At 34.8% G+C, this 12,678-nt stretch overlaps 2 protein-coding genes across 3 annotated transcripts; one reads left to right on the forward strand and one right to left on the reverse strand.

Moving 5' to 3' along the window:
• On the forward strand, positions 1-4,752 carry LOC114285867 (gamma-secretase subunit APH1-like protein). Its single transcript, XM_082872652.1, has 6 exons — positions 1-467; positions 1,237-1,392; positions 1,478-1,563; positions 3,111-3,236; positions 3,620-3,747; positions 4,445-4,752. Exons 1-6 carry the CDS (start codon positions 355-357, stop codon positions 4,571-4,573), a joined length of 738 nt encoding a protein of 245 aa, XP_082728778.1. The 5' UTR covers positions 1-354; the 3' UTR covers positions 4,574-4,752.
• Positions 4,753-5,325: 573 nt separating this feature from the next.
• On the reverse strand, positions 5,326-12,377 carry LOC114285880 (S-adenosyl-L-methionine-dependent methyltransferases superfamily protein). 2 transcript variants are annotated; one of them, XM_028228962.2, is made up of 8 exons: positions 12,112-12,377; positions 10,346-10,521; positions 10,191-10,253; positions 9,584-9,650; positions 9,319-9,419; positions 8,352-8,396; positions 6,325-6,795; positions 5,326-5,799 (listed from the first exon to the last, which is right to left on the reverse strand). In XM_028228962.2, exons 2-8 carry the CDS (start codon positions 10,478-10,480, stop codon positions 5,629-5,631), a joined length of 1,053 nt encoding a protein of 350 aa, XP_028084763.1. In that variant the 5' UTR covers positions 10,481-10,521; positions 12,112-12,377; the 3' UTR covers positions 5,326-5,628. The 2 variants fall into 2 exon arrangements, with proteins under 2 accessions (XP_028084763.1, XP_028084764.1); XM_028228963.2 differs by having other exon boundaries at positions 10,346-10,613; positions 12,112-12,286.
• Positions 12,378-12,678: the final 301 nt, after the last annotated feature.

Below are 12,678 nucleotides of genomic sequence, written 5' to 3' on the forward strand. Positions count from 1 at the left end.
CACAATCACTTTCATTCCTCAATAGTCACCACCTGATCAACATTTACTTTTATTTTCAAATTAAATTTAAAAAACACGTATGTATCAAAATATTATTATTTATTTTTACTTTACTAAACAATACCATAAATATTTTTGTAAAAAATAAAAAACCGTAAATTGTAACTTTACCAGGCGAGACTTTTTTGTGTTTTTTTGATAGAACTAGAGGAGACCTAAGAAAATCAACCACTAGTATTATTTTCTATTTTCTTTCCGAAGCCCAATTCGCTAATCATCAAAAAGCTATACGAATCGATCAGTCCAAACGTGAAAAAAGCATTTCCAATTCGTCTCGCAGTTTTGTTAAACACCATGACTGTGGCAGCAGGAATTGGGTACGCCTTGCTTGCTCTTGGACCCTCTCTCTCCCTCTTCGTCGCAGTCATCTCCAAGAAACCATTCTTGATCCTCACCGTTCTCTCCAGGTACTCTTATACCCCCAATCTCATTCAATTTCTCTAATTTTCTCAAATTACTAGCAAACTTGATTGTTTACACCTGTTTAATTGATCTTTTTCATACTGGGTCTCTTTATGTCTCTCCATATGTATATAAAGTAGACATTTTTATTGGGTTCTAATCTAATGGGTTTTCTTTAATTGATGTGTTGTGGAGTACACTGGTATGGCATTTCATACTGGGTTTCTCTCCATCTATCTGTATGTATATTGGGTTCTAATTTTCTCCAATTACTAGCAAAGTTGTCTAAATTTGATTGTTTACACCAGTTTAACTGATCTTTTTCAGACAGGGTCTCTTTATATCTCTCTACATGTATATGAAGTAGACATTTTTATTGGGTTCTAATCTAATGGGTTTTCTTAAATTGATGTGTTGTGGAGTACACTGGTATGGCTCTTTTTTTTCATACTGGGTCTCTCTCTATCTGTCTGTATGTATATTGGGTTCTAATGGGTTTGCTTAAATTAATGTGTTCTGTAGTATACTGATATGGCTTTTCATGCTGGGTCTCTCTGTATCTCTATATATATGCACATTCGTATGTATACCCACATAGGCATTTTTATTGGGTTCTAATGGGTTTTCTTAAATTGATATGTTGTGTTGTACATTGGTATGGCTTTTCATACTGGGTCTCTCTCAATCTCTCAATATGTATATGTGTATGTAATGTATACGGTAGGCATTTTTAATGGCTTCTAACGGGTTTTCTTAAATTGATGTGTTGTGTAGTACACTGGTATGGCTGATAAGTTTAATAGTTCTATCAGGACTGTGGAGAGGTTTTCTTCCGCTGAAAACAACAGCTTGGTGGCCATATGGGATTCTTATACTCACTTCTGTTGCCTTTCAAGAAGGACTTCGCATTCTCTTTTGGAGAGTCTACCAGTATGTTGTTCTTGTGTTTGTATTATATTTTGGGAAGAATTTATTATTTATACTATTTTATTTTTCTTTTCTTGGATTTGTCTAGGAGGCTGGAAGATATATTGGATGCTTTTGCCGACAGAGTCTCAAAACCGCGGCTCTTTTTGACAGATAAGATGCAAATTGCTCTTGGTAAGCTTTGAAGAGGTTTTTTTCTCGACTGTTAGTAGAATTATATGTAGTAATATATGTAGATTCTTCTATGGACATGCCTTGACATTTCATTTGATTAAAAGCCCTTTGCTTCACACCATGATACAGTCAGTGAATGATTATGGGAAGGGCTTAAAACATCCTTCCTGTCAAGAGGTTGCAATATAAATGTAAGATACGTACAAAAGTGAGTGAAAGAAATAGGTTGTACATTAGTATGGATGGGTGGACGGATGGGAAACGATATATTCTACCACTAATATTATTATTAATAGTTCTGAAGTGACAATTCTTCTAAAATTGGTGGATACCTTCGCAATTTGCAAGGATGCTTATGGTTTGTTTGAGTTACTTGACTGTATGGTGAAGAAAATGTGGTTCAAGTGGTTATTAATAACTGCGTATAATTATTCCCATGAGCTGCTAATGAAAAAGAGGGAAATTTTGTTTTGGTCTGCGTGACCCATTGCATATATTTGATGCTTTCTAACACTGGTGAGCTACACTATTCTTTTAAGTGTGAGGAATTCCTCAATGATTGCTTGTCCTTGTCTAGTGTTGGGAGATGGGGAATGCGAGGAAGATAATTCAAGTGGTTTAGAAAACCTTCGACATCTTTGATGACAATGACAAAGATGAAGAGGGTTTGAAGATGCTAGACAGAGGTCATGGAAAATTCTACCCGTGTTCGTCTTATTTTGAAAATTCTTTTCTTTTTTTTTTTTATCCCTTGAATCTTGGTTCTTTTCTTTTGGAACCATTCTCCATACTTTTTTGGTTTTGAACCAATTGAAAAACTAGACGGTTTTCTTGATAGCCACCCTACATCATTTAGTTTGTTTTGTTTATCTTCACATCAGTGGAAGAGGCCCAGAGGATCCTTTTGGAGAAAGAGGTAGGTTCTTTGAAGGTAGGGCGATGATATTGGATTGGTTGGTGGATCGGAGAGTAAGTGTGGTTCTGTCTTATATTGGTGTGTCTTATATTGGTGCTAGTGATTGATGAAATTTGACTTGATTCAGTTATTCAAGGTCAACATGAGTGCTGTAATTTGAATTGTTAGGATCATTTAGGATTGTTTGGGACAAACAAATCCCAATCTTGAACATATTAACTGAAACCCTACTTCTCTACAGACACAGTACATTTATGGCACTTGTAGCCCAGTTATGCACTGAATATGGAATATATCGGACTCTTTTTTTCCTCTCTGATATATTTAATTTTTCCAAAATGTTTGGTAGCTCAAAATTTTGTGGCTCAAATGGCTCAAATCTGTCAAAACGACGTCGTTTTACACTCAAAATCTGTCAAAACGACGTCATTTTGACAGATTTGAGCCACAAAATTTTGAGCTACCTAGCATTGTTGTTAATTTTTTTGATAAGGGTATGTACTTTATTTATTGACAAAGATAACATTGAGTGATAATATTGTTCTCCTTGCCTAAATAAAAATAAAAATAAAATGTTCTCCTTACTGTCTTCCATTGCTAATCTGATGCAGTTTAAATCAATTGTATGCAGCTGGTGGTATGGGTCATGGTGTGGCCCATGCTGTCTTTTTCTGTCTCAGCCTCTTAACACCTGCATTCGGCCCAGCAACATTTTATGTTGATAAGTGCTCACAAATACCATTTTTCCTTGTTTCTGGTGAGCAAAAAATCTCTTACAAGTCATTAGTTTTTAGTTGCTTTCAGAATATTTCATGTGAATTGGCATGTTAGTTCTTTCGTTTTATTTTTAGTTATGTATTTGTTAAGACGTATTACAAGAAGGTACATGAGTTCTTGGTACTTCAATAAGCAAGGTTAGAGTGGATTGTAGTAACAAGAATTCTCGCTCCATAACCTATTAAAAGAAAATTGGAGCTCGGCAAAATGGGAGCACGAATAGCACCTCCATTTCCCTTTAATAATGCTTCAGTTTTTGTTTTTTGTTAGTCAATGTTCACGGTGAAATGATATTTGTTGGCTTATATCAGTTAGTAGTTGTGGATGTTTTTCGTTCAAGTATAATTGTTTTATGAATTGCAGCAATTATTGCTCTTGCATTTGTTACGATCCACACTTTCTCAATGGTCATCGCATTCAACGGATATGCAGAGAAGAATATAGTCGACCAATTATTTGTTCCCATAGTTCACCTCATTTCAGGAATGCTGGTAAATTTTCTCTACTTTTCATTGTTGAACATTATATTTGTATCTGTTCCATATTCCAATCACAAATTTTTTTCCAAAAATGTATATGCGATCTTGTGTGGTCTCTCTCTCTCTCTCTTGTGGGGACTTTCTCAAGTGGTGTCTAGAGAGAGAAAACCCCCATCTGCACTGTTACGCTCAGCACATGTTATTTGGCCTTCTATATGTATGCGAATTCTATCGGTTTAATTGAAACACGTGCCTCATGCATATTTTGTTATGATGGGTTTTTTTGGCATTGAAGTTGAAAATTTAATCCTTTCTGGGCTATTGTTTAGAGTGGCAGATAATAAGCTAGCTTTCAATGCAAAAAGACTAAGAAATTCGTGTCTTTACTTAAGGGTTTGTTCGGGAAGCGGGTTGACTTTTTGGCTTTTTTGGCTATTTTAACCCGGGGTTTTTGATTTTTTTGTGAGAGAAATAATGTAATGATTATGGATTAGATGTGATGTTTTGTCTTATTGGGCTAAAAAGTCTATTTTGTTTTTTGGGGCTATTTTAGCCCAAAAAAAGCCCAACTTTTTTCTTCCCAAACGGAGCCTAAGAAAATAGAGAAAAAAAATAAAAGAAAAGAGTGAAAATAGTATAAAGCACAAAATCATAATTTTGGATTCTGACTGACTTGTACCCTTTTTTTTTTTTTTTTTCTTTCCTGCAGACGCTTATAAACCTTGCATCTGGGGGTTGTGTTGTTGGAATTCCTCTCCTGTATTTCATGGCTTTGTTGACTTTGATGCGTTGTGGGAAGATGGTTTGGAGGAGATTGACAGAAAACCAAAACAGGTAGTGGATTCACACTCAGCTTGGGTAAAACTAGTTTTGTTGTGCAAGTCTCTTCTCAGTGTAAGTGAGAACTTCAAATTGACCAGAGAGATGCTTTTTTTTGCATGTATAAACGTCTCAATTCTGTATTTCCCTAACATTCAGAACAATTCCTGTTAATTTTGAAACAATATGTTGCTCCTAGTCTCTATTTTCCCGCTCTTCTTTTTCTTCTAAATATATTGCAATTTTTGTCATCTTTTCTTTTTGTCTATTGGTTTGACAACAATATTGAATATTTGTTCCTCGAGTTTGTTATACAAACATACAAATCATACAAACAATTCTTACTCATAGATATAACAGCTGAGTTATTTCTAACGTGTTATTTTAGTAGGTGCCACTTCTAATACAACAAATTGAAAAATATTTTTCATATTTTCTGGCATTTAATACGAGAGAATGAAAACATATTTTGATGCCTAAATAAACTTTATTTTCCGTTTGTTCGAAGGGGGCTGCAAAAATGGAAAGAGGAAACAAAGTGATTTTGTATTTACATTCATCTTGCATGAGCAAATGCACACAAGCCTTGTTTTGGGGGAATTTAATGTGAACTTCAATTTTATTTTATTTTTATTTTAATATATGCAGGTTCTAGTAGTGAAGTTGATGATCTTCAATATGATAATCCAAACAACTACAATATTGTCACGTGTTTGAAGTAAATTTGAATGAGCCAAAAACCCAAGAATCTTAATGGAAATTGAAAGAAAATTATGAAAATTTGAATGCACTTGTATATAAAAAAATAAATAAATTAAGTAATATTTTGATTTACAATTTAGATTAAACTGGAGAGGAAGACAGATTGATTACATAAGACAACAAAATAAAAATCCACCAGCTTCTCTTTTCAATTCTGAGACTTAATTACCAACATATAAAAAATAAAATAATAATGGTAAAATCCATGTAATGTGAATTGTACAAACAGGACTAAAAACAAAACCCTAATTTTAGATGATTTACTACTAGTTCCTGTGAGTTTTAGTACTTTATTTATTTATTTGTTTATTTTCATCTGAGAAAGAACTTCCAAATCTCTCTATCAGACATCTCTTTGACTAAATGGGTTCCAAAAATGCCTTCCTCATCCACAAGACTTCTCAGGTGCCGTGCTGCACTGTTGACGCCAACGTAATTCTTTTTCGCGGCCAAGAACAATATTCCATAGGGTGGCCTCAAGCACTGATGAATCCAAAACAGAAACAAGAAGAATGTGAGACATACAAAAAATGAAATGAAAATATGCAAAGTAACAACAAATTAAGAATAAAGTAACATTTACAGTTCTTGGTCAATTGAAATGAGGTAGAAAGGACCAAAAATAAAAACCAGCCTGGTTAATGGCCATATTAGGGTTTCCAGACTAAGAATTGACCAAGCACCAGTGAAAGCTGAAATTTGAAGAACTTTCTTTGCCTTGAAATTATCTTATCGAACATTCACAAAGCCAAAATCAATACAAGTTACAAGAGGGAGCATCAATGTCGCATTTTACGTTACCTAGAACATGGATGGTTATGGTATGTAGAGCGGGAATGGAATTGCTTTAAATCGTTAAATTTACCATTTAAACAAAAATGTACTATATTTTGTAATGTGCATTCAAAGTAATTTGCTAGAGCATTCGAGTTTTCTGGTAAAACTAGCTGCATTTAAGTAGTGTATCACAAATGAATAAAAAAAATGAACAGAAATAAACTGACCAACCTTTTTTATAAGAGCATATAGCTTCTTCAAAGAAGAAAATGAGTATGGAATCTCCGCCATCAAAATCACATCATAACCCTCTTCACCTTGGTCCGTCTCACTAGCCCTCTCCCATGCTCGGCTTCCAGAGAGCTTCCTTGATCTCCTTGAGGAAGATTCATGCCCTACAATGCTTCCATCTTGGCTACTAGAACCATCCATAAAATCCTCCTCGGAAAAGCTGAGGCTGGTTGGTTTTGGAACTTCAAACCCATCATTCCTCACGACAGACAAGACTGTGGGAAGTTCTTCCCAATCCCCAGCAAAGAAATGTACTGCCGGAGCCAGAGTTTGCCTCGATGGAGTTAGGGGGCTCTCCAGCTGTCGGCTTTGCCTGTCCCGAGCCTGCTCAAGGTTGGCCAGGACATTAGGGATAGTTGTGCATCTTATAGTTTCGGCATTCAGGTCTTGAAAGTGCACTGTAGCAGCTCCCTGTAATGGGTTTAACAGATTAATTAGAACAAATCAAAGTTCATTTCATCTTAATTAAATTTCATTGAATTTGTCTTTCGTTTATGGTTTTCTTGTCTGTATCTATGCGATCCTCTTGCCCGGTATTTTTAGTGTTTGCACTTCAAATGAACTGTTCAACCATGCATACTCTTGAAATTATATAATCTCAGTAACTGACATCACTTCTGTTTTCTTCAAAAAAGTTACTGTCCAAGAATCAATTATATAACATTGTTTCTCATAAAAAAGTTATTATCTATGTCTATCTTTCCTAAACAAACATTAAGAGCATATACATTCTAATGTATTATCAATTCAATGTACTCAATACAAGTGCTCCAAGCCTGTAATAAGCACCCAAAATATTGTATAGTGGCTTTTGTACAAAAGTTGGCACGCAACAACAGCAGAGGTCACCTTAAATGGTAAAGATGAAGTACAAAGTATCTAAACCTTAAATAAGGCTTTAAGAAAACTGTTCTCTTGAAATCACATCCCCCCCCCCCTCATTCTTTGATGAAATACCACTAACCTCCCTTGTCAGTTAACATCGTTAAATGAAACAGTAAATTCACAAAATACCCGTATTTGACACTCCTCTCTGCAACCTTCCCCATAGCCTCCTCTCTCTCTCTCTCTCCAACCACTGAAATCACCTCCTCTGCCACCCCACCCTTCACTTCATACTCCAGCTCATCCTCCCTGAACAACCCCTTTTAATTAAGGCCTCGTTTGGGAACAAGTTAATTTAATAACTTTTTGGCTATTTGGCTAAAAATGTAGGTAAAAAAAACTTATATGTTTGGGATGACTTTTTGGCTAATTACGAAAAAATGTGCAAAAAGTAGAGAGAAAAGAGAATCTTTAACTTTTTGGTATGAGTTGTTGGCTTTTTGGCTAAAATGGTAACTTTTTGACTTTTTGGCTAAAAAGGTAAGTCCCCAAACGGGGCCTAAGGCTTCAATTAATGGGATTTAGTGGTGGTTGGTTCATGAATAGATGAAAATTACAAAGGTGGTGATGGGTAAGCAGTGGATGGTGATGTCGTGTGATGGAGGTACTATGGGTTACGGTGGTTGTGTGGGGTGGTGCTGGTTGTAAGTTACAGGGTGGAGAAGAGTTGCAGTAGACGCGGTGGGTGCTCCACAGTGGTGGTTGTGATATGGTGGCTATGGGTATGGCAATGGTGGTGTGTCCTCACTCTCCATGTTGTGGTGGCTATGGATTTTGTCTCTGGTTATGAGGGGAGAGGAAGAGGCAAAACTGCCTGGGAAGGAAGCAGGAAGGCAAAGGAGGAGGGAGAGGCAGCGCTGCCTAGAAAGGGATGGGGAAGCGGAAGGGAAAGGGGAGGGTAATTTTGGCATTTCAAGCCTTATTATGTTGATCTCATCATTTTCCGTTTGGTCAACTGGCGGTCCACTAATGGATGAAAAAGAACAACCCGAATGACTCACTCATACTTCGAAATCAAATCAATTAGATTCAAAACAAAACAAGAATAGAACACAGCAGAAGCCAAGACATGATTAATATACCTTCAGACAAGCGAAGATTCCTGGAAGTCCGCAGCTGCAACTTAGCTGAAAGAATCACAAAAACAAGAAAATCAATTCTGAACTGCAAATGTGGTATAATATAATCAAACACAATAAATTTTCAACTCCCACAGCAGTAGAAATTTAGAAAAGGAGAGGGCCTACATGAGGAAGGTAACTTCAAACAACCAAAAAAAATTATGGTTAAGGCTAGGGAAAGTGGTTTAGTAACCTATTTACACAATTTGAATTAATTCAAATTTGAACTAAACTGCGCTAGAGGATGATCTTGTGTGTCTTAAGTGCATACCATGCACTTTGGAATCATAACGTAGAGACCACTTGAATAAATGAAGAGCTACCACATTATATTAGACACTTTTGGTTCCGAAGTGAAACAATATAGACCAATCTTTATTCACTTTGCTTGCTATTAAAAACGAAGAATTAGATGATAGACCCACAAATGAACTGCAGTGAAAGAACAGCAACTAGGCATAACATACAAAATTTCTTTGCTCCATGTACAATTTAAAAACCCGTTCTTTATTGGGAGAACTACATGCAAGTGGGAGTTGGAAAAAAAAATTGCAAACACATGGGGGTGCAAGTGTGTCTGTGGTGGGTGCAAATGAAAGGCTGTGGGGGTGCAAGTGTCACTTGCACACTTGTACCCCTCCATATGCATGTAGTTCCCCCTTCTTTATTTATATTTATAAAAGTATATGATTAGTCTGTGTATATGCAAGTATAAACTTATGGAAATGGATTTATTATGAATCCAAAAGCAGAAGTTCTGATCTGTTTTTAAAGCTCAAAGTGGTTGGAAAGCCTTGGAGCAAAAATATCATTATGGCACAAACAAATACTATCCTCATACGGTTCAAAACATAAATACAACATCTCAGCAATTGTCAATCATTAGCAAGATTGAATCTTGAAATCATGTAGATTTAGATTGAATTACCTCAAGTACCCTTTTGCCTCTAAAGCTCATTTGTCCATCACGAACCTCATGCTTAAGGACATTAAGAAGATCAACTGAGCTGTCCCAACATTTCAGCAGTCCTGCATCCAAACCAGATTTTCTAGAAATAAATCTAATGAAATACTGATGTAATTATTCCATTAAGCACTTCAATCAAACAGTGATATTCATGCATTTGGTCACAGCAAAAACAAACAAGCAAAGCAACTTCTCTGTGAAGCCTGCTACAAAGTGATGTACCTACCATCATGTTTTGAAGATATCATTTCTGAGCCAGCAGAACTGATTATATCAGCAACACTAATTCTTCCCTGCAAGAAGAAGAAATAGGCATGATCAGGTTTAATACCTTTATCTGTGATACAAAATGTATATAGTCCAAAATTGAAGCTATGACTTTTCAACAAATGTTCTGATCCTAAATAACAAACATTTCACACAACACAAGACTACTAACCTAGACCTAGACACCTCTACCCTCTCAGCCTCTCCGCTCCCGCCAAGGGGAAAGATAGTGGGGAAAATGAAAAATAAATAAATAAATAAATAAAATCAACTCATATGTTTCTATTTACCAGCAGATATTTCATTTATAACATTTTCCTTCACTAAGACATACACCATAAAATCACTAAAGAGTAACGGCATGTCAATATACCCAAAACAATAATGCATGAGACGTGTAACCTTTGATTATATGACTTGCTATTAATCACTAACACAACTAGTTGCTGCAATATGGTTGATACTATATCTGAATGCCATAGAACCTTCACAAAGTAATTTTTACTTTTACAAACAAGATATATGTGCCAACAAGAAGAAATTACTTTAGCTAGTACTTAAAATACCTTAAAAACATTGATCCCTTGCAAGTCTACATTCTCCCCAGCATACTTGTAAGGGTGAGCAGTCTGCACAAAATGAAATGATGAGTGCTTGAAAACTCACCAAACAGAGCATTCAGTTCTCGAAGCTTCGAATATGCAGAAATGAATATATATACCTTTGATGGGATAATCTCCACAGCTGGTGAAGGGAGATGCACATCTCTTTCAGAAACGGAGGACATGCTATGACTTCCCTGGTCATGGGGTGCCAAGCCGGGCAAGCAATGTGAAAGAAGTGATGGTGCACGCATTGTAGCCTAATCCTTGAGCTCAAAAAATCCGTAATGGACACCTGTAATGGCAGGACTTCAGATAAATGTTTGGAGAAGCAGGAAAACTGGCAATGCTTAATGGTACCACAACTCCCATCATTTTTCTGTAAAGCTATATCCCAATAATACATAAATAAAAACCCAGAATAGAAAATAATACCAGTCACTAAACTCGAACCCATAAGATCTTAATGATGCTAAATAGAAGACTGGGATTCAAAACAAATAGAAACCCTGTATGATCCTAATGAGTCCACAAAAATTTAGAACTATCACAAAGAACAAGAAAAGGTCAAAACTGGCAGTAATAGAGATGTCCAATCACCTAAAAAGTAAAAGAAAGTTCAAATGACAATAAACCACAACAGTTGCATAAGAAATAAATGTTCACTAAACATAGAAGGAACCCCAAGAAGTTAACAATTAGATAACAAAAGAAAAAGGAAGACAATGGGAAACTGTGAAATTGAAACCAATTATTGGCTTACTTGTAAGAGTTGGTAGTTTTGTAATTTCTGTTAGTTTAGTAACCAATATGAAATAGAATGAAGTAAACATGTTCAACTGTAAAGACACTATCAAAACTACAATGTGTTGACCCTCGGGATCGTGTCTTGAGCATCATTGTAATATCTCTTCGTCTTCTTTTTTTTTTTTTTTCTTTTTTCTTTTTTGTGTATAAAACTAACCACTTACCTACCAAAAAAACAAAAACAAAAAAGTGAGATTAAACTCCTTTTTTTTTTGCATCATTGTAATATCTCTGCATCTTCGTTTTTTCTTTTTTCTTTTTTGTGTATAAAACTGACCACTTACCTACCCAAAAAACAAAAACAAAAACAAAAACAAAAAAGGGAGACTAAACTCCTTTTTTTTTTTCAAAGATTTTATCCAATTAACGTGTCCACTGAAAAACTAGTAAACTGACTATTAACTCTTAAACTAATATCTAATTCCTAAAAAATGGTTTCTCACTAAAAATTACAATTTTTTTTTCAACATACCCTAACAATACCCATGTCTTATTTTTTTAGATTTTGTCGATTTGCCATATCCATATCCATGCTTCATAGCTAAGAAGCCCTTCAAAACTACATCTAGAACACACTGAAAATCAAAACTTTAATACTATAAGAACAAAAACTAGCTTATTATTTCAAATAACATATATAACACTAAAAAAAAATTCTTTTGCCATAAGATCCATAACAGATAGTCAACTAAAATAAATGGCTAGAAATTTAAATCTACAATTCATTAAACATTAGAAATTTGAAGATGAAAACAACTAAAATTAACTATATCTTCAACTGCATCTAAGCTACATGCCATGCTATAAGGTCAACAGCATTAGAGATTTATTGATCAATTGACTTTGTCTTCCAAAAAATTAAAGAAAGTAAAAAAACCTCTTCCCTGAACCAAATTCTTCCAAAATCCACTGGAAAAATAATCCCAGAAACAGAAAATAGAAACAAACCCAGACATAAATACAGGAAAACAAAACAAACCCACATCTTTAATTGCAATTATAAGAAAAACGCAGAAACAAAAGTAAGTAATAAGAGCATTAAAAGTGTGAACATGAAGTCGTATGAGCAAAGAATTACCGCAAAAACAATGGAATTGGATTATCAGAGCGATGATTGATCAAAGACTCAGTTTATATTGAGCAAAAATCAAGATCAAAACATGTAATTTGAGAGAAAAGAGATCGTGCATGACGGGCTATAAGTCCAAAGAAAATAGGAGCGAAGAAGTTGAGAGGAAGAGAGAAGCTTCCCCTGTCGCACTGTACTGTAAAATTACTATAATGTCCTTTACTTTATTAATAATACGAACCTAGTCCGCTTTGATCTTTCTAATTTCTTCTTCTTATTATTTTATTTTTATCCGGAAATTATATTTAAAAATCAATTCAAGTCGTGTTCTTTTGATTATATTATTTTACCCTTAAATTATTTGACTTTTACCAATTTTATCCATATTGTTAACTATTGTCTATGATTTGATGGACTTTGTTGACTTGGTCTTATTTTTCAAACCGTGTTTGATTTATAAAATTGAATAGAAATTTTAAAAATAAAAGAGAAAATATTTATAAAATGAGTTGTACTTTTAGTACTCCATAGATTATTTTGAATCTTTCATTTTTTTGGACCCTTATTTATAAATTT

The sequence above is a fragment of the Camellia sinensis genome, chromosome 6 (genome assembly GCF_055761805.1).
Source record: "Camellia sinensis isolate YWXY chromosome 6, ASM5576180v1, whole genome shotgun sequence".
NCBI classification, from domain to species: Eukaryota; Viridiplantae; Streptophyta; class Magnoliopsida; order Ericales; family Theaceae; genus Camellia; species Camellia sinensis.